This window comes from Struthio camelus, chromosome 23, assembly GCF_040807025.1.
Source record: "Struthio camelus isolate bStrCam1 chromosome 23, bStrCam1.hap1, whole genome shotgun sequence".
NCBI classification, from domain to species: Eukaryota; Metazoa; Chordata; class Aves; order Struthioniformes; family Struthionidae; genus Struthio; species Struthio camelus.
Genome location: NC_090964.1, coordinates 6,480,304 through 6,499,874, shown reverse-complemented (window position 1 = coordinate 6,499,874; position 19,571 = coordinate 6,480,304). Strand labels below are relative to the sequence as shown.

General features: G+C 64.1%; 2 protein-coding genes across 2 annotated transcripts; both read left to right on the top strand.

The window, feature by feature from the left end:
* The first annotated feature begins 2,380 nt into the window (after nt 1–2,380).
* LOC104152389 (counting factor associated protein D-like) lies at nt 2,381–9,073 on the top strand. Its single transcript, XM_068917441.1, has 11 exons — nt 2,381–2,897; nt 4,206–4,265; nt 4,649–4,741; nt 4,994–5,166; nt 5,791–6,034; nt 6,397–6,592; nt 6,725–6,918; nt 7,383–7,474; nt 7,561–7,722; nt 8,252–8,441; nt 8,673–9,073. The coding sequence occupies exons 1-11, from the start codon at nt 2,492–2,494 to the stop codon at nt 8,858–8,860; spliced, it is 1,998 nt and encodes a 665-aa protein (XP_068773542.1). The 5' UTR covers nt 2,381–2,491; the 3' UTR covers nt 8,861–9,073.
* A 1,603-nt stretch (nt 9,074–10,676) lies between these two features.
* On the top strand, nt 10,677–16,576 carry LOC104152390 (digestive cysteine proteinase 1-like). Its single transcript, XM_068917442.1, has 11 exons — nt 10,677–10,749; nt 11,318–11,377; nt 12,021–12,113; nt 12,499–12,671; nt 13,151–13,391; nt 13,986–14,187; nt 14,655–14,848; nt 15,094–15,185; nt 15,272–15,433; nt 15,743–15,932; nt 16,234–16,576. Exons 1-11 carry the CDS (start codon nt 10,683–10,685, stop codon nt 16,419–16,421), a joined length of 1,662 nt encoding a protein of 553 aa, XP_068773543.1. The 5' UTR covers nt 10,677–10,682; the 3' UTR covers nt 16,422–16,576.
* The last annotated feature ends 2,995 nt before the right edge of the window (nt 16,577–19,571 follow it).

Here is a 19,571-nt window from a genome sequence, read left to right as displayed (position 1 = left end):
CGGGCTCTGCGTCCTCAGATTTAGGTTGGTTCTGCCCTAGGTGACCCCAGACACCACCCCCACCCCCCCAGCAACGTGAACCAGGGCAGGGGACAGCACCGTGCTGCTGCAAATGCGGGAACGTGAGCGAGAGAGGGGCAGGAATAGAAAGACCCTCGGGGCAAACCCAGCCGCCACCTGCCCTCCATGCACACCGGGAGCAGCCGCCGTCCCTGCGCCGGCGGGGACCCCTCCAGCGATGTCTCTGTGGGGGCGGCACCAGCCAGGGGGGTTCTGTGTCGGGGGGCCCACCTCGCCTGGCTGCTGGCGGGCGGCTTGGGCCCGCGCTACCTGTGCAGTTCCTGCGTTTTACCCCAGAAACACTTGCCATTTCCTGCCAGCTCGAGCAGTCGCTGTGGCCATCAATAACCAGCCGAGGAGCAGCCTCCTTGCTGTGATAAAGCTGCTACTGGAAAGATCCCAAGATCTGGCATAAATCTCACCAAGGCAGAAACCTCAGCAAGCCCTAGGAGAGGAGTGACGCTGCCCCACACCCAGCCCGCAGAGACCTCCTGAAGCTTTTGGCAGCCCGGTCCCCTGGATGATGGGGGTCCTTTACCAGGGGGACCCTCATGGGGGTCCAGGGGAAGCCTTCTCTTGCAGGCCAGCCTGGGAAGGTGGGATCGTTGGGGGATGGAGGACCCCTCTGCACTGCTGCAGAGGAAGCTTGAGCATGGTTTTTTTGGGTGTCGTGTGCTACACAGGCCTGTCTGCAGCAGTGCAAAAAGGTGATGAAATGATGCTGGTTTCCACTTGGCCTCCTCCCTCGCCTGGGGGAAACTAGGTCCTTCCCCATTGCAGAGCAGACGGCACCCCACGGCATCGGGGCCCCTGCTGGGGGCCAGCACGGCCGTGCCGGGCCGGGGGCCGTGCCGGGCTGGAGGCCGCGGTGGGGCTCGTCGCAGGCCCGGCCGCGGGGCTGCATCCGCCCCGTGGGAGCTGGGGAGGAGCAGGAGGAAGCGCGGCGCGGCGAGCGCTTGCAGCGCGGCCGCGACAACGTGAGAACGCGAGAACGCCAGCCCCGACGCCCGGCGGGGAGCAGGGGCCGGCCGCGAGGCGCAGGGGTCCGCTCGCCCTCAGCCCGCTCCCCGGCTGGAAATAACCTCTGCGGTTTGCAGGGAGCTTCGGCTCCGCCCCAGCCACCTTCCCGCTGCCGGGGGGATAGCGATAGCGAGAGGTTTGTGATATTTTTAAACCTCAGAGGTTGTTTCCGGTGCGGGGGCGCGCTTCCAAGGGGGACAAGGGTGCACGGGGAGGGGGAGGCCGCGCCGTGCCAGCTCTCCTCTGCCCCGTGGTTCAGCCCACTCCGCGCCGGGGTCGTGCACAGCCGGTGTGCCCAGCCCGGCGGTGGCTCTGTCCCTGCACGGCTCGGCCGGCTCAGTTTTTGCTTTGCCGGATGGGGGCCTCCAAAGCCTTCCTCCTCCTCCTCCTCCTCCTCCCCGCGTGGCGCTGCGTGTCGCAGGGCTCGTGGCGGTGGCCCTCGTGTGCCGACCACTTTCCGGTGCGACAGGAGTCCGGCCCTGGCACTTCTCGTCCTCACGTGGAGCCAGGGCTGGCGGAGTCCCGCGCCCAGCGCTCGCCACGTCCCCGCCGGGACGGCAATGCCACGCTTGCCCCCGGCCCCCTGCCCAGGCCGTGCTGTTACAGGGACGTCTTGTCCCAAGGACGGGGGATCGTAGCTCCCCTTTAGTCCCATCTTCAGGCACTTTGGGGGCTCTCTGCCACCTGCCAGGGGACTCAGACCCCCAGGAGGGACACGGCACAACAGGGACAAGGGCTCCTCATCAAAATAGTCACCGGTCACCTGCAGGGCATTGGCCCTTTTCAGATGAATGGCTCCACCTGGGGTCTCGGGACCTTTAGCAAACCCCAGCCCAGGTGTTTCTGGTTGGCTTCAGCCCCAGGGAGGAAATTTCAGCAGCTTCACTCCCTGCCTTAAAAACAGCTGCTTGGGAGCTGCCCTGCCCTGCCCTGCCCTGCCCTGCCCCAGGGCTGGCTGTGTTTTGGTGGGGTGGCCTGCTCTGGCATGTTGGGTGCAGGTCATCTGCTGCCCTGGCTCCCGGCCATGGCGAGTGCGAGGCGCAGGCTGATCTCGGGGTGGCAGGGGAAAGGCGAGGGTGCATCCGAACGGCCCAGGCATTGGGATGCCTTGGGCTGGGGGGACCCAGCCTGCTGCTGCTGGAGAGAGCAGGGCATGGGGCTGCCATGGGCCTCCTGGGGGGTGTTGCAGCCCAGTGTGACATCCCCACTTGGGGGTAGGGGACAACTTTGCAAAGAGGACTCCTGCCCTGCTCCCTTTGGGGAGACCCTGAAGCTGTCTGAGGCAGAGCAGGGCACAGAGGAGGGTGGCAGTTTTCCCCCCCGTGTAGCTGGAGGAAATGCCCTGTCGGAAGAGACAGTCCTTTCTGCAGCGCCAACTGGTTGTGGAGGTGGCAGATGGACCAGCGAGAGGATGCAAAGAGCAGAGGGGACGTGCAGCCCGGAGTGCCGTGCGGATCCAGCTGGTCTGCGCCCCCTCATGCTGCTCGCGGCTGTTCTGGGCACGACCCGAGCCCCCTGCAGCACCCAGCATCGCTCCATCCCCTTCCCTCTGCGGGGACCCTGCCGAGCCACGCTGCCCTGGCCCAGCGCCCCGGCTCCCCGCGCGCCCTCTGCCGCAGCGAGGCACCGCATGATGCTGGTTCCTTCCCCTCCTCCGGGGAGGGCCCGGGCCTCTGCATTGGCTCCGCTGGGTTTCTCCACCGCTGGCTCCCGTTTAAAGGCGAGCGCTCTGCCCGGGCAGGCCGGGGCGACGCAGGCGGCGAGGATGGGCGTTCTCTGCTGGGTCGTGGCCTGCGTGCTGTGCGCTGCTGTCCGGGGTGAGTGTGTCCCACCTGCGGCTGTGGGGTGACATCTCGGTGCGGTTTTGGCTGCTGCTGGGGATGCCCTGGGGATGGGGGAGCCCAGGGCACCCGCAAAGGTTTTGCTTCCCACCTCTGTACATGCAGGACTGGGAATGCAGGGCAAACGGGCTGGAGAAGGATTTCTTGCCCCCATGCTGGCCTGGATCCCTATGTGCCCCTTGCGTAGCTTGTTGGGGGCCCCAGTTCTCCACCCTGAGAGATAAGAGTGGTTGGGAGGGGTGAGAAAATGGGGTGAAACGCCTTGAGGGCTGGGGGAGATGAAAATGGGGCTAAATTCAGCAAGCACGGCTTTATCGTACACATGCAACCGAGTCACTTCCTTACTTTCACCATCTGCAGGCAGTTGTGGGGCTGGCTCTGCACCGGAAGCAGCGGCAGGAGGGGACCGTGCCCCAGGGGGACCCCCCCTTTCTGGGCAGCTCTAAAATCGAGCTGGCAGCAGGGTGGCAGGTTGCTGGCTCCCTTGCTGGCTCTTATGCCCCAGGTGCTGGCAGCGGGTGCCCCAAACCCAAGTGGCAGGGGTGTCTCTTGGCACCAAGGATTTGGCTGCGGAGGGTGCAAGGGGCAGCCCCAGGGGGTGATTGGAGGCTGCTGGTGATCCTGGGTCTTGGAGGAGAAGCAGCACCCAGGTGGGTCCTGGTCCTACGGTGGGTCAGTCCTTCCCCCTGTGCTGCTGGGTCGCCCCTTTCCTGTGGTTCCTGGGAGGATGAAGATGCTGACAGAGGGAAAGTCGCGTTTCCAGAGGCAGGGTGTGTTGGCGTGGGGTTGCACAAGCTGAAATGGGATGCTGCTGGCGAGACGCCACGGGGGATGAACAGGCTCCCATGCTGGGGCAGGTCCTGCCGGTCCCCCAGCACCCCAGAACCACGTCCCGCTCATCGGGGACGCAGGGAAGGCTTTGCTGTGTGCCTTGGGCATCTCTGCTCGGAAACCTCAACCCAAACCTTTGCTGCCAGCCATGGGGGTGGCACTGCTGTCCACGGGGATGTGGGCCCAGTGGTCACCCTAGCTGCAATGTGGCTCCTTAGGGGTGCAGAACAGCAGGGTGTGGTGGCCCTCGGAAGGTCTGTCCGTCTCTGCATGGTCTTTGCTGGTACGGAGAGCTGCTTTGGTCCAAGCCCCCTGGTGCCATCTATGAGGGGCTGCAGCGAATGGGTGCTTTCACGCAAACAGCCCTCGGTCCCTGGACCTCCACATCTCCCCATCTCCCAGCCTGGCTGTGGGGGGCCAGCTCGGACTGATCCCTGCCTCTCTGTCTTCCAGGAAAAGACTGCGAGCTCTCCCGCGCATGCCCTCAGTTTGGCTCCATCTACCACGTCAAAGGTAGCGGTCCCTGGGCCAGGAGCGGGTGCTGAGCACAGCCGGGACCCTGCAGCCCCTGTTGACATGGCAGGAGCGGAGGATGCCTGGTGCCGGGCAGGGCCAGACTGTCCCTGTGCCAAGCTGGGGGAGTATCTCCCCACTGGGTCTGTGGGGGTGTTGGCATGTGCCTGTCACATGCGGGAGGATGCCTGTGCTGGGGTCGCCTGTCCTGTCCTGCCCGGGGGGTGCTCTGGGATGGGTTGTGCCTCGGGCAGAGCTGAGGAGGAGCGTGGGGAGCGCGGAGGTGCCACGGCGAGTGGCCTGTCTGGGTTCCTGGCTGTCACCACCTCCCCAAGGCCACAGGGACGGTGGCTCAGCTTGGTGACCTGTCTCATGCCCTGCAGGAGTCATTAACTTGCCCTATGCCGAGATCGAGGAGCCCTTCGAAGCCTGGTACAACCTGACGGGAAACAAGAGCCGGATCCAGTATTACGGGGGTAAGCAGAGCAGTGGGACCCGTCTGTGCTGGCCCCATCCTGCTGGAGCGAGGATGCAGTGGGGCAGGAGCCCTGGCGAACACCAGGGCTCCCTTGGGTGCCCGTGCTGGCGTGGGTGCAGCTGCATTGCATTCAGGATGGTTAGCGGGGTCTGAAGAAAGATCCCAGAGACTTGTGTGCAAAGGGTGGCTGGGGGTGGAGCTGCGCTGTGGGGAAACGCGGGGCCTCAGTTTCCCTCTCTGGCTGGCACAGGGCAGGTGATAACCTACCAGTTCGGCTTGGTGAAGCCCTATGGGATGCGGTACAAGATCACACCAGAAACCACCGAGAAAGAAGTGAACACTAGGAAATGCTTCCAGCTGCCGGGCTCCAAGGAGGACGTGGTCAAGGCTCAGAGCGTCTTCCCCAGCATGGACGGCTTCAAGGTGAGCCAGGAGGAGAAACGCCGGAGCCTGGCTCCAACCCACTGCCGAGAGCATCCCGAGGCTGGAGACGCTCCTCTCCATCCCCGCTCACCTCTCCCGGGTGCTGGGACAGGCCCATGGGTTCCCGCGTGCCTGGACGGGCACCCATGTTGCATGTGTGCAGGGAGGGTCACTCTCCACCTGGATCGGTGGGAGGCTCCAGAGGTGGAGGAGCCAGCTCTTGCCCGGACCGGGCTCACCGCTTCTTTCCCAATCCCAGCAGCCGTGTTGCAATATGTCGCAGCCCACGCAGACACGGCGCTTTGGACAGGCCAGGCAAGTCCCTGCACGGCGGTTTGGCTCCGTGCTGCCCCAGGGCTCTGCAGCAGGGCCCGGTGCAGCGAGATGCTGCTGTGCAGGACAAGCGCACGTGGGGAGAAAGTTGGGAAATGCACAGAGAAAGCAGCTCTGGAAAAATCCAAAACCCTTTGGAGAGGGAGGGCAGCTGCATCATAGAGTGCCTTGGGCGGCGGGGACGTCCCCCAGGGGCTGCACTCGCTGGGCAGGGGCAGGCAGGTCTGTCCCGCCTGCTGCACCCGTGTCCTTGCCCCGCTCGGCGCAGCCCTGACACCCTGGTGCCCCCAGTTTGTGCGGGAGGAGTACTACCGGGGCCGGTACTGCGCCATGTGGCAGAACGTCACCCGCTGGGCGCAGAAGAAGAACGTGTACACCATGTGGGTGACCAACTCGAGCTGCGGCGTGGTGCCCGTCCACTACGAGATGCGGGGCTACAACAGCCTGCTGGGCTCCCACTACGACAAGTACGAGATCGCCTACAGCGACTTCGACAACAGCTTCCCCCCCTCCATCTTCGACCTGCCCGGTAACGGTAAGGAGGGCAGGGACCCCCTCGCTGGCACGTCCCAGCAGCCAGCCCTGCTCTTCCCCAGCATCCTGGGACTCCCCAGCATGGGGAAGGGGCGACCGAAGGGGCAGGGGGTCCCCAAATCCCGACCAGCTGGGGAGGGTTTTGCAGCAGGGCAGTCCTGGGTGCATGTGGACCGAGGGGCTCTGCTCCCCTCCTTGGGGTACTGAGCATCTCTGAGGCTCGAGACGGGCAGGGTGGTGCCAAGGGAAGGGGGATGGCAAACCGGGGCCGTCTGGGGCCCGATCCCGTCCCCAAGGGGATGACGGCACCCAGAGCGGCCGCGGGTCCCACGGAGCTGACGGCTTCCCCTCCTTGCGTCCCAGAGACCAAGCAGTGCGGGGGCCTGCCGGGGAGCGCGGTGGAGCACCGGGTCCTGGCGAACCCCATGGAGGACTTGGTGGGACGGCACCAGCCCTGGGCCCACGAGGTGTTTCACCACTACAGGAAGCGTTTCGGCCGGCGGTACGGCTCGGCGCGGGAGATGGAGCACAGGCAGCATGTCTTCGTCCACAACATGAGGTAGGGGCTGCACACCCCCCCCCCCCCGCCTTGGCTCCCCGTCCCCTGGGGGTCTTGCAGCATGGCTTCCCCCGTTGGGCTGGGGCAGGGGGCAGAGCGGGTGCCCACCCTCACGCCCCGGCCCTGCCGCAGGTTCGTGCACTCCAAAAACCGGGCCGCCCTCTCCTACACGCTGGCGCTGAACCACCTGGCTGACCGCACGCCCCAGGAGCTGGCCGTGCTCCGGGGCCGCCGCAGGAGCCGCGCTCCCAACAACGGGCAGCCCTTCGCCGCCGAGCGCTACGCCGGCCTCATCCTGCCCGAGAGCCTCGACTGGCGGCTGTACGGTGCGTGCGGGGTCGGAGGTGGCCGGGCTGGGACAGATGCTGCCTCCCGTCAGCCCACGGATGGGCTCTCTGTGCCGGGGGTGCTGCGGGGCGATGCAAAGTCAGAGCAGGCCAACTCACCCCCTCCCCATCCCCATGATGGGGGGCCGTGTTGTCACTCGGGTCCCAGACGTCCCCGTGCCCCCGCTCTGCTCACCTGCAAGACAGCGACAGTGCTCCTCGAGCAAGAGATGCTCGGCCCTTGCTCAGCCCAGTGCCCTAGGGAGAAACAGATGTGAACCACCACATCTGGATTTCTCCCCCACCTCGGTATAGCCCCGAGGGTCAGTCCGGAGCGAGTTAATGCGTTCACCAGCCCTGAGTTAGCGGCTAAGCCCTGTCCGTGATGTATTTGGGAGTGCGGCGTGTCCTCGATGCCTGCCTCTGTTTCCCATTTGCCTGCTTTTAACCCCTGTGAACCCCAGGCGCGGTGACGCCTGTGAAGGACCAGGCCGTCTGCGGGTCCTGCTGGAGCTTCGCTACGACGGGTGCCATGGAGGGGGCCCTCTTCCTCAAGGTGCGAGCGGGGCTGGGGCAGGCGGCCACGGCGCAGGGCCGGGAGGTGCCGGGCTCGGTCCCTGCAGCGTGTCCCTGTCCCCGCAGACCGGCGTGCTGACCCCCCTGTCCCAGCAAGTCCTCATCGACTGCTCCTGGGGCTTTGGGAACTATGCGTGCGATGGGGGCGAGGAGTGGCGTGCCTACGAGTGGATCAAGAAACACAGTGGCATCGCGAGCACTGAGTCCTATGGCACCTACAAGGGGCAGGTGAGGGCGGCCCGGCCCTGGTGGGGTCCCTGGGCTGGTGCTGGTGCAGCCGATGGGGATGGGTGCCCTGCATCGGAGCTGCCAACAGGTTCTGCAGATGGAGAAACTTCCCTCTCCCCAAGGCATCCCCTGAACTTCAAAGCACAGTGCAAAGCCCAGTCCCAAGGCTCAGCCAGACTGTTTTGTCACTGCCTGCCTCAGTTTCCCTTCTTACCAAACAGGGGCGAGGCCCCTCCATGTGTGGGTGGTGCTGCAGCCTCTGGTCCCTCTATGCCTGGGGCAGACAGAGGGAGCAGGGCTGCTTGGGGTGAGAGACGTGGCCTCCAGCCAGCTTTGGGTGCAGAGCAGCCTCCCCAGGCAGTGACTGGGCAAACATCCCCACCTTGGTGGGCCAGGGAGGCTGGAAGGGCCAAAGCAGGGATGCTGAAGCAGCCTGACCCCAAATTGGTGCCCACGCACCCTCCCTGAGCGTGGGAGCAGCAAGGGGACCTGGGGGCTCCTGGTGACCCAGTCTTCCTGGGTGCTGCAGAATGGCTTGTGCCACTACAACCAGTCTGAGATGCTGGGCAAGATCACAGGCTATGTCAACGTCACCTCGGGCAACATCACAGCTGTCAAAGCTGCTATCTACAAGCACGGCCCCGTGGCAGTGAGCATCGATGCCTCACACAAGACCTTCTCCTTCTACTCCAATGGCATCTACTATGAGCCAAAGTGTGGTGAGTTGGGCGGTATGAGGGACATGGGTGGCCAGCAGCACCCAGGGCCATGCCAGGCCCATGTGATCATTCTTTTTACCCTGCATGGGGGGAGCTGGGCCACCAGGATGCCTGGGTTCCCTCCCTAGCACTGCCCTTGAGCAGCTTGGGAAGGGGTGGAGGAGTCAACCGGTTGACATGAGCGCAAGGCTGCCTGCTGTGGTGACCTGGCTCTGCTGTCCTCCCCTCCAGCAAACAAGCCGGGTGAGCTGGACCACGCGGTGCTGGCTGTGGGCTACGGTGTGCTTCAGGGAGAGACCTACTGGCTGATCAAGAACTCCTGGTCCACGTACTGGGGCAACGATGGCTACATCCTTATGGCTATGAAGGACAACAACTGTGGTGTGGCCACTGAAGCCACCTACCCCATCCTGGCCTGAAGGGCCACCTCACCGCCCTCCTGGGGCAGAGTAACTCCCCTTGGGGGGGAGGATCAAACCCTTTGGGGAGCGCAGCAAGGTGAAGGAAGCTGAGGCTGGGGTGGGGAAGGTGGATGAGGTGCTGGACAACACAGTCTCTGTTCTTCATGGGCCAGGGCCCCTGATGCAGCAGTTCTGGGCTGGATGGGGACCAATAAAAACCGTGGAAAAACACTGTCTTGCTTCTAAAGGTGGGGGAAAGGCAGTAAAGGGTTTCTCACCCAGCCCTGCTCTCTCTGCATGGGGAAAACTCCTCTAGGGCCTCCCTGAGCTCCAGACTCTCATGCTGATGGGCAGGATGCTCTAGGATTAGGAGACCCTGGTCTCTGCAACCAGCTGCTTGCTGGGGGCTGATGGTGAAGACTAGTTACCCCCATACCCCAGCCAGCCGTACAGCTGGCTCCCTGGGGCTCTGCTCTCCAGCTCCTGCCCTAGTCCATGTCCTCCAACCCCTTTTCTCTCAGTCTGGTGGGACCACCGGGGCCTCACGGGGAGAGGGCCAATGCCTGCTTCACTGAGCCATCAGGCCTTGGCTGAACCAGCTCAGACACCAAGGGCAGAGGTTTTTCCCTGCTCTGTCTCCCGAGGTGGAGCAAAAAGAAGCCCAGGGAATTGTGCTGAGCTGGGAAATTCCTGGTACACAGTGGGGATGGCATCCAGCCTCTGCCCAGCCCTGTGTTGTGGCTACGGGATGGGATGTCAACAGCTGGGTTTGCCTTTGGCCCCGTTGCCCCGCGAGGCCTGTCACCTCTGCCGCCCTTGGGTGGGGAAAGCCTGCTTTATGCCAGCTGCAAGGCAGGGGCTGGGCAGCCTGTGCCTCTGCTGTAACCCCAGTTGTTTTATCTTTGGTGATACAGACTCTGGGCAGGAAGCTTTTGGGCAGCGCATGTGGCATCTCGTGCAACCCAAACCTCTGCACCTGTGTGCTGTCCCAGCAGCGGTCCCCGGGGAGGTGCTGCAGCCTCCGCGCGGGTGCATCCGTCCCAGACCGGCTCGTCCCAGCGGTGCGTGCGCCCGACCCGCGCGCAGCCCTTATCAGCTTGTTTGGGGCTCCCGGGAACGGGCTGGCTCGGGTGGCCCTGCAGCCACTCGCTGTTACCTTGGGCCGGGGGCCAGCTGGACGTGGAGCAAGTGGGGTGGGTGAAGGCCACTCTGCGGTCAAGACGGTGCTCTTCCCCTCGCTGTGTCTTTCTCTTCCCTGTAGCTCACTGCATTTGAATCATGTCTTTCCTCTTTTTCCAATTAAAAGCCTCTGAGTGCAGCCCTGGCCTTGCCCGGCTAGCGCCCCGAGGATGCAGGGATGCAAACGGCCCTGCATCTCGCTGTGGCTGCGCGGGATGCCTTGCCTCCGCCGCAGGAGAGCAGGGAGCCCCCCGAGGGGCTTCAACCTACACGCCAGGTGCGGGCGCCCTCCCAGGGGGCTGGTGGGGTCTTGCTGGAGCCTCTTCTCCCCCAGCTGCTGCAAATGCTCCCCCTGCCCACGGTGCACCGCTGCCGGCAGAGCGGGGGCACCCCCAGCACCCACTGCTGGCCCCGGGGCTGCCTCTGAGGGTCCAGCTCCTGTCCTGCTGCCCCCTGCCCTGCAAACACCTGGCATTGGCACCCACCCTGCTATGGGGGGGGGGAGACACCCATGGGGAGGGGGCAACACAAAGCCACGCCTCCCCCTTGCTACAGTCCCAGCCAGTGGGAAGGGCTGGGCTTTCCCTATTGGCTGCAGAAGGTCCCCTGCCCACCCACCTACCACCCACTGTATTTAAGTTGCCCTCGGGTGCAGGGCAGCATGGGCTGGGGGAGCAGGATGGAAGGGCTGGGGTGGCTGCTGGTGCTGGGAGTTGCTGTGCTGCTAGGTGAGCACCATGGTCAAGTTCAGCAGATAGGTGCTGTGTCCCCAATGCTGTCCAGCCCTTTAGCCACTGTGCTGGGGTGGTCCTGGCTGCTGGTGGGGTCTTCACCCCCTGGAAAGGGTTGCTGGGTGAGGATGGCAAGTGGGGCTCTGACAGCCCTTGGGCTGGCCCAGCACCCTGGGGTGTGTGTGGTTGCCCTTTGTGCTTTGGAGCTGGCCTCCAACACAGGGGGCTTTGGGACGCCCCTGAGCTGGGGAGAGGAGGCTGCCCCCCAGGTCTAGCCAAGGGCAGTGGGAATCCCTGGGGGGGGATGCGTAGGGGTGGGGGGCTCAACCCAAAGTGTTGGCAAAGGTGTGGGGATGCATGGCATAGGGATCCCTGAGCTCTGCTCTGCCCTGGCTGGGGTTGAGCCTTGTGGCCCCTTGTCCTCGTGCCACCGGCGCAGGCTCCCCTGGCTCCAGCCATGTCTCCAAGAGCTGCTTCATCACAGGTGGCGAGCTGGGGACCGGCACCTCCTCTAGCCTCGGCACTGCAGGGAACCCACAGCCTAAAGGGGGTCTTTCTCTTCCAGGAGCAGAGAGCGAAGCTCTTCTGGAGATACCCACGTTTGGGGATGTCTATCATGTCACAGGTACCACTGGGGGGACTGGGCTGGGGATGGCGTCTGGGTGTCCCACCTGGAAGGTGCCACCTCAGCACCGAGCGGGCAGTGCTGCCCAGGTGGTTGGGCACCTCTGGCTGCCAGCTCCCTCCCCAAGTGCCGAAGCCGAGGAGGTGCCGATCCCCCACAAAAACCTGGGGTCTGAGTGCATCCCTGCTTTGGGATGTTGCTGGCAGCACCCGGTGGTGGGGAGCAGTTCAGTGATGCTGTAGCACCCCTGGGTGCACGGTGCTTTGGGTCATGGTGGGGGGTGGGTTGCAGACCCCGGGTAGCAAACCCAGTACCTGGAGTGGGGTCTGAGCTCCTTCACATCTATGTCACCCCTTGCCAGGCCTGAGTTGGTGGCACATTGCTGTGCTACGGGGCTTGGAAAGCCGGTGCGTGTTCCCCCTGCATAGGAGGGGACAGCTGGGGTCCCCCGGCATGTCCCAGGCCAGGGTAGGAGCAGCAAGTGGCCTTGCATCCCTTGGGAAATGCCCTGTCCTGCCTGCCCCGGCCCTGCCTGCTGCTCCCTGTCCCTCACCCGGGTCCCCGCGCCCTCCATGGGGCTCAGCCCCACATCCCAGCTCCCCGCGCAGCCCTGCCAACCTGGCCCCTGCCCTCCTGCCCGCAGGAGTCATCAGCCTGCCCTACGCCGAGATCAAGGAGCCCTTCGAGGCCTGGTACAACCTCACCGGGGGGAAGAGCCGCATCGAGTACTATGGCGGTAGGTGCAGACCCCCTCCCCAGGAGCTGTGGGTGCCCCAGCAAAGCCCTGGGAGCCACCTCTGTGCCAGGACCTGGGGGCTTGGCTCCACTTTGGCACTCATCCGTCACAAGCGCTGAGCCCTGAGCTCTTTGCCAGCAGCAGGGCTGCCCTCTGTCACCTGGCTGTCCTGGCAGGGATAGCCCCCGGGCAGGGCAGGGCCCAGGAGTCCTGGCTGGCACCCCAAGGCGCAGCGGTGCAGGGAGAGGGCTGGGTGCTCAGGGCAGCCCGGCAGCTCCCCACGGCCGCCCCGGGGGGAGTGGGTGGCCGGCGCCGTGGGACACCCTCCGCCAGCAGGGTGGCGGTGACAGCTGGCTGCCTTCCTGGGGTCTGGCCCTCTCCCTAGGCCAAGTCATCACGTACCAGTTTGGCTCCATCGAGCCCTTTGGCGCCAGCTTCAAGGTGACGCCCGAGACCACGGAGACGGAGGTCAACGTCCGCAAGTGCTTCCGCATCAACGGCACCGACAGAGACCTCGTTGCCCCGCAGAGCGTCTTCCCCAGCCTGGAAAACTTCAAGGTGAGCTCCGGGGCATGGCCCCGAAGCATGACGCATGGAGAAGGGACCCCGTGGTGTATTTGGCCGCCGCTAGGCCACCCTGCGAGAGCAGGGCAGCCCTCCGTGGCTGGGAGCGGGCAAATGCAAGGCCAGATCTGGTCCTGGGTGACGATGGCTCTGGGGAAGGCTGAGGGGACAAGCCAGGGTTGGATCCAGCTTGGCAGGAGGTGCTGAGAGCCCAGAGGTGGGATGGATGCATGGGAAGGAGCTGTGCATGCTCTCAGGTGAGAAACCCCCGGACACGCAGTGCCAGGCATTGGGCCAGTCCAAACTAGCCCAGGTCAGCAAAAATCATCCGAAACTCTTGAAAGTCACAACTTTGTCCTGGAAAAGCCCTTCCTGCTGGGGCACACGATGGTGTCACTGCGGGGGCACTGTGCCCAGCTCCGGGCAGGTCTCGGCACGGTGCCAAGTCCCCCCAACCGCTGTGCCGTGCCCAGCGGGTCCGGGAGGAGCATTTCCGCGGGCAGCGCTGCGCCGTGTGGCAGAACGTGTCCTACTGGGGCCGCAAGAAGAACGTCTACACGCTGCGGGTGGCCAGCTCGCCCCGGGGCCCCGTGCCCGTCCACTACGAGATGCGGGGCTTCAACAGCCTCCTGGGCTCCCACTACGACAAGTACGAGATCGAGTACTCCACTTTCAGTCACCGCTTCCCCGCCAGCGTCTTCCGCCTCCCGGACGGTGAGTGGCCACCGGTCCTGGGGCTGGTGCCGCCAGCCGGCCTCTGCGGCCGTCCCGGGGCAAGCGCCGGCCCTGAAATGCAGGCACCAGCTCCACCTTTTTGCCCTCCGCAATATCAGGACAGCACAGGGAGGGCTTTTGTTTGTTTGTTTGTTTTGCTTTTTGGTTATTTTTCCAAGTACCTGACAATTTTGGGGAACTGTTTTGGCTCGCAAAAGGAGGAGTGGGGAGAAATTGGGCAGGATGGCTGGGGAAATGCAGGCACCTTCTGGGCTCCTCCGTACCGGAGCTGGGCAGGAGGGTGGATGCTCAGGGGACGGGTCAGTAAACAGGCACAGAGCACCCTGGACATCCCCCCTCCCCAATATAAACCCCCAAGTAGAGGGTTAGATTCAGCCTCAGAGAGAGCAGCAAACACGGCCCCATCTCCCCCATTCCCGGTGCTCCCCTGCCTGCAGATTTCTCCTCGGCCTCCATAGGGGATGGAGCAGCCCCAGCAGTTTGGGGAAAATGTTGCCGTTTGCCCTGGCTGGGGGGACAGGAGGGTCCATCCCCACTCGGGAGGGTTCAGCTGCACTCTGTGCCCTGCTCCAGGTGTGCAGTGTGAGCAGTGGCCCATGGCTGGCCCCGAGCATCGCATCCTGGCCAACCCCATGCAGGAGTTTGTAGGGAGGGCTCAGGACACGGACCACGTCCATCACCGTCTCTTCCACCACTACAAGGAAAGGTTTGGGAAGAGCTACAGCAGCGAGGAGGAGCAGGAGCACCGCAAGCGTGCCTTCGTCCACAACATGCGGTATGGGGCGAAGACGCTGGCGGTCTGGGGGATGGGGCTGTGTTTGCTCGGCCCCAGCTTGCACCAGGCGACAGCTCCTGCACACCCCGGGAGCCTAGATGCCCAAAGTGTCTGGTGTGAAGCCTTGGGAGACCTCATGCTGGGCTTGGGGAGGATCTGCCTGGTGTTTGGCCAAGACCCTCAGCCTTGTCCTGGCCCCCCATGCCTTGGTGCAGTGGCTCATGGTCTCTCCTAGAAGATGCGTTAGGAGCAGATAAGGATTTGCAGCTGGCTCCCTTCTGGGAGAGGGTGATGGCAGGGACCTGCTCCCTAGCTGCACCCCAGCATGCCCAGGTCAGACCTCCCAGCTTGCATGCACACAGCCGGCACTCTCCAATCCATCCGTAGCTGCTTTTCTGCAGCCCTGGGCTGGAGGATCCCTTCCTGCAGTCCCCTCGCAGCATCTCTCTGCCTCGGCCCTGCCGCAGGTTCGTGCACTCCAAAAACCGGGCCGCCCTCTCCTACACGCTGGCGCTGAACCACCTGGCCGACCGCACACCCCAGGAGCTGGCCGTGCTCCGGGGCCGCCGCAGGAGCCGCGCTCCCAGCAACGGGCAGCCCTTCGCCGCCGAGCGCTACACCGGCCTTGACCTACCCGAGAGCCTCGACTGGCGGCTGTACGGTGAGGGGGGTCCCCAGCCGCAGCTTTAACCCATGTCCCCCCACGAAGCTCTGCCTCTGCTTCGCACAGCCAGGGTTTGCCCCGGAGGCTGCCAGCGCTGAGCAGATGCTTTTTTTTTAAAGCTGCTGAGGTTTTGGGTTTGAGCGTGGCCAAGGGCACGTTGCAAAAAGCATCATGATTGAATGGGGGGCTGGGGCATTGATGCAAGCTGACGGGGACCGTATCGTGGTCCCTTCGCTACCCAGGCGCGGTGACGCCCGTGAAGGACCAGGCCGTCTGCGGGTCCTGCTGGAGCTTCGCTACGACGGGCGCCATGGAGGGGGCCCTCTTCCTCAAGGTGCGAGCGGGGCCGGGGTGGGCGGCCACGGCGCAGGGCCGGGAGGTGCCGGGCTCGGTCCCTGCAGCGTGTCCCCGTCCCCGCAGACCGGCGTGCTGACCCCCCTGTCCCAGCAAGTCCTCATCGACTGCTCCTGGGGCTTCGGGAACCAGGCGTGCGATGGGGGCGAGGAGTGGCGTGCCTACGAGTGGATCAAGAAACACGGTGGCATCGCGAGCACTGAGTCTTACGGGCCGTACCTAGGGCAGGTGAGGCCGAAGGCTCCCCTCGCACTGTGAGTTAGATGAGGTCCCACCACCGCAGTGAGCTCATGACTTTCCTGGTGGCCCCATCAGCGGAGGGGACAGTGCCAGTCCCTCGGCCGAACCTTGGGGCATGCAGAGGGGCTGCAGCAAAGCTGCTGCCACCAAGTTGGTGGTGGATGGAGACTCCTTTCTGGCTTATGGATGCTCCGGCCAAGTCATGTGCCTTTCTCCATCATCCTCAGCTGAGATGGGTCGGATCCCGCTCATGAGCGCCAGGAGCCCTGACCCATCACAGCCTCTTTCCCCCTCCAGAACGGCTACTGCCACTACAACCAGTCGGAGCTGGTAGCCCAGCTGGCCTCCTATGTCGACGTGGAGCCGGGCAATGCCGCGGCCCTCAAGGCTGCACTGGTCAAGCATGGCCCCATCGCCGTCAACATTGATGCTTCGCACAAGTCCTTCGCCTTCTACGCCAACGGCGTCTACGAGGAGCCCCGGTGCGGTGAGCTGAGCTGGTGGCCGGAGAGGCTGCACGAGCGACGGTGGTATGTGGGGAACCCCCACCCTCGTGGACCAGCCAGAGGGTCCATGTCCTGCTCCTTAGGTCTGAGAGAGATGAAAATCCCTGGTGATGTCGCTTCCCAGCCTGTGGGATGCCCTGGGGGGGTCCTTGCTGGGGGTGGCTGCAGGCAGGGACGGCCGTGGGGTGCCCCATCGCTGCATCCACTAACACAGCTGGGAACAGGCTCCAGCCCCAAAGAAGGGGATCGAAACCCCTCCGCTGTCCTGTTTTCCCTTCCTAGGCAACGAGACGGCCCAGCTGGACCACGCGGTGCTGGCTGTGGGCTACGGCGTGCTGCACGGCAAGAGCTACTGGCTCATCAAGAACTCCTGGTCCACGTACTGGGGCAACGACGGCTACATCCTCATGGCCATGAAGGACAACAACTGCGGCGTGGCCACCGCAGCCTCCTTCCCCATCCTGGCCTGAGGGGACGCAGCCCCCTGTGTGTCACATCCCCTTGGCTCCAGCCAGATGGGCTTTCGGCAGAGGGATGCTGGCAGGTGGCTGTGGGGCAGAGGGTGCTCCCAGCCCCCTGGAACAGTATTTTACCATTTTGTCAATAAACACCTGGAGAAGTCTCTTGTGCTGGGACTGTCTTCTGCCAGCCCCTGCCCAGGTGGCAGTCCCTTCCCCTGCTTGCAAGGTAATTTATCGTTAGAGCATCCCATGTCACCAGTGCCCTAAAGCGCCTCTGTGCACCCTGGGGACTATCCTGGGGGTGTACGGGGACGGGTGCCCTCTCTGGCCTCCTCATGCCCCCACTTATTAAAGATGTCTTTAAATGTGGTGCATCTAAAGCAGGGAACCCCCTAAAGGGCTGCCTGGGGCCCTGTTCCAGAGCCTGGAACTGTGCTGCCTCTGTCAGCAGCTGGGTTTATACTAAGGCAGCATCTCCAGCTTTGCACAAGGCACTGACCAGCTTGTGCCTCGGTTCTCCCGGCACCTTGCAGCTCCCGCTCAGGAGAAAGCGCTGTTTCACTGAAAGGAAAACCAGCATAACCCTGCTGCCTGTCCACCCCCCCCCCCCGCCTGCCCCTGCCAGCTGGGGATGAGCCAGCTGCTTCCCGCAGTGACGAGGCCGAGGTGGCCCCAGCCACCCACAAGGGGTGCTCGTGGGATTGACACTGGTTGCGATCACCAGGGCTGTAGGGGCAAATGTGGGTGCTGGGTTACCAAACTAGTCCCAGGGGGACGGGCTGCAAGCGCTGAAGTTTGTGAGTTTTGAGTATTGCTCTGGATTTGAGGAAGAGCCTCCCAGATGCTACCCAGGTCCTTGAGGCTGCGGGGCCAGGATGGGCTGGGCCGTTTGAGGGGTCCAACCCCAGCCTCCCCGCTAGACACAGACGGGGCACAGCAGCACTGAGACTCAGGTCCTAGGAGGGTGCTGCTCCAAGGAATCCCGCAGCACTCCCACTCCGCTCCAGTGCACAGTATTCCCTGGGCCTGCTGCCACCAGGGACTTCCAGGCACCCGGAGGTTTAAACTCCTGGTGTGCAAAACCCAAGGGGTTCCCGCAGTCCCGTTTGGGCTCTGCAGCGAGGGGAAGGCACTCTGGGCTGAGCTGGCAAGAAGGGCTCTCTGGGGGCTCCGGGGAAGGCAGGACCCCAAGGAAATTTTGACCAGGACACTTCTGGGGGGCTTTGTGCAACCTCGAAGGGAGCAGCTGGGCTTGGAGCTGCTGTCCCAGGGGCCATCATGGACCTCTTGTCCCCTCTTGCTCCAGCACGGCCACCCTGCCCTGGAGCCGGCTGGCCCATGGGCTTTGTGGGGACACGCTGGGGTCTCTGCTCACGTATCGCGTCCTCGCAGGGAGTGCACAGGCTTAGCCTCGCCCTGAGACCGGTCAGCGCCCAGGTATGTCCCATCTCCAGCTGGCCAGCAAAGCTAGAGGGACATGGGGCCACGTGCGGGTGGCTGGAAGGGGTCAAGCCCACCTCTCCCCTCACTGAAGCCACCCGAGCCAAGAGAGGGACTGGAGATAGCAAAGAGGAATCGCATCCCCGCAGTGCCCCCCACATCAGCCTGCGCTGGGGGGGCCGTTCCCACCTCCTTCCATGCAGGCTTGGCCCCGGAGACCCCCAGCCCACGGGGCTCTTGGGGCAGCAGTGCCAGCCTGGAGCATCAGTGGAGGGGAACAGCCCCTGCAGCTGCAGGGCTGGTGCAGGCACGGCACACTGTTTTGCAGCACTCTCACAGTGCTGGTGCTCCATGGGTACGACCGCCTGGACGGGGCAGCGTGGGGATGGAGCTGGGTCTGGCGGCTCCCAGGTGGAAGCTGTCGGCCTCGCCAGGTCCTGCCTGTCCCCATTAGCAGTGCGGCAGCCCAGGAAGGGATCTACAAAAGGGGCAGAGATGGGGCCAGGCCTCCAGCACTAGCTGGTAATGGGGAAGGAGGCTTGGGGCCACCTGGGAGCTGGATCCTCTCTAATGCGCTTTGCAGCTGAGCCTGGACTTGATGTTTTTGAGGTATGTTTGAAGGGAGCCTGGAGATGGAGTATTGAGTCTCTTTCTTATGGCAAAATCCAGATCGCAAAGCTTGGTGTTCACCCAGGCTAGCAGAGTGTGCTAGGTGCTGTACAAACACTGCTGGCAGCACGGGCTCACTGGAGGCAGCGTGGTGGAGCCGGCAGAGAGCGGGCACTGCACGAGGGGCTGGGTGCCTGTCTTGCCCAGCTCTGAACGTCTCGTCCAGCTTGAGCATCTCACTCAGCTCTTGCATCAGGGAGCAACACGGCCATGGGGCCCTCCAGTTCTGTCGGCGCCGCCGGGGCAGTGCTGGGTCTGCAGCTGGCAAAGGCTTTGCTGCAGCAAGGAGCCTCATCCCGGGGGGGCCTAAAACTGCATACCCCCCCAGCTGAGGCTGCTGCAACTGTTGCCAGCAGCGGCGAATTTGCTGTCATCCCCGGAGGCTGTGCGGGAACACGTGGGAAGCAGATGCAAGTGGCAAGGAGCAGACAAAGGAGCTGGAGCTGCAGCCACACCAAACGGTTCTTGGAGGGGCTGGATCTCTGGCTCTGGGGGTGTCCAAGGCTGGCGCATGCCCCTGGGTTATGTTAATGCCTTCCCCCCCCCCCCCCCCCCCCCCCCGTGCTGGTAGCTAGGAAGCCTGGGAGATGTCTAAGGAAAGAGCTGGGAAGCACCTCTCCAGGGGCTGGCTGGTCCCTGGGGGCGGCAGATAACGAAGGCCACGTTCAGCTCACGCCCCGGCGCTAGGGCTGAGGGGCAGAGCTCCTGCTTCCTGCCTTGGGTTAGCACCCCCCTCCTTTTCCCTCCCCTCTTGAAGGGGGGACGTGGGAGCACTTTTCCCGTTTCCAGTTGACCTCTGGCTCTTCCTGTGGAGCAAAGCTGGGTGGGGAGAAGGGTCTTTGCTCCCATCCGTGTGATTCCCGGATGTCTCCCTGCATCTGCAACAGGGGTGACTGCCAGCCCCTCCATCCATCGCTTGTCCGAGATGGTCACAACTCCTGCCTGTGGCATCCTGGGAACGGAGCGATGCTGACAGCACCCGCCCGCACGGTGGTAGCAAGAACGTGCAGGGGATTTGCCTTGCCAAAGTTTTTGGCCAGGAAAACTCTC

Excerpts from the sequence above, each read along its gene's own strand:
- LOC104152389 (XM_068917441.1), top strand. The coding sequence starts at position 2,492 with ATGCAAAGAGCAGAGGGGACGTGCAGCCCGGAGTGCCGTGCGGATCCA. Across the intron at positions 6,919-7,382 it reads CCTCGACTGGCGGCTGTACG|GCGCGGTGACGCCTGTGAAG; the intron begins GTGCGTGCGGGG and ends TGTGAACCCCAG. Across the intron at positions 7,475-7,560 it reads AGGGGGCCCTCTTCCTCAAG|ACCGGCGTGCTGACCCCCCT; the intron begins GTGCGAGCGGGG and ends CTGTCCCCGCAG.
- LOC104152390 (XM_068917442.1), top strand. The coding sequence starts at position 10,683 with ATGGGCTGGGGGAGCAGGATGGAAGGGCTGGGGTGGCTGCTGGTGCTG. Across the intron at positions 12,672-13,150 it reads CCAGCCTGGAAAACTTCAAG|CGGGTCCGGGAGGAGCATTT; the intron begins GTGAGCTCCGGG and ends TGCCGTGCCCAG. Across the intron at positions 15,186-15,271 it reads AGGGGGCCCTCTTCCTCAAG|ACCGGCGTGCTGACCCCCCT; the intron begins GTGCGAGCGGGG and ends CCGTCCCCGCAG.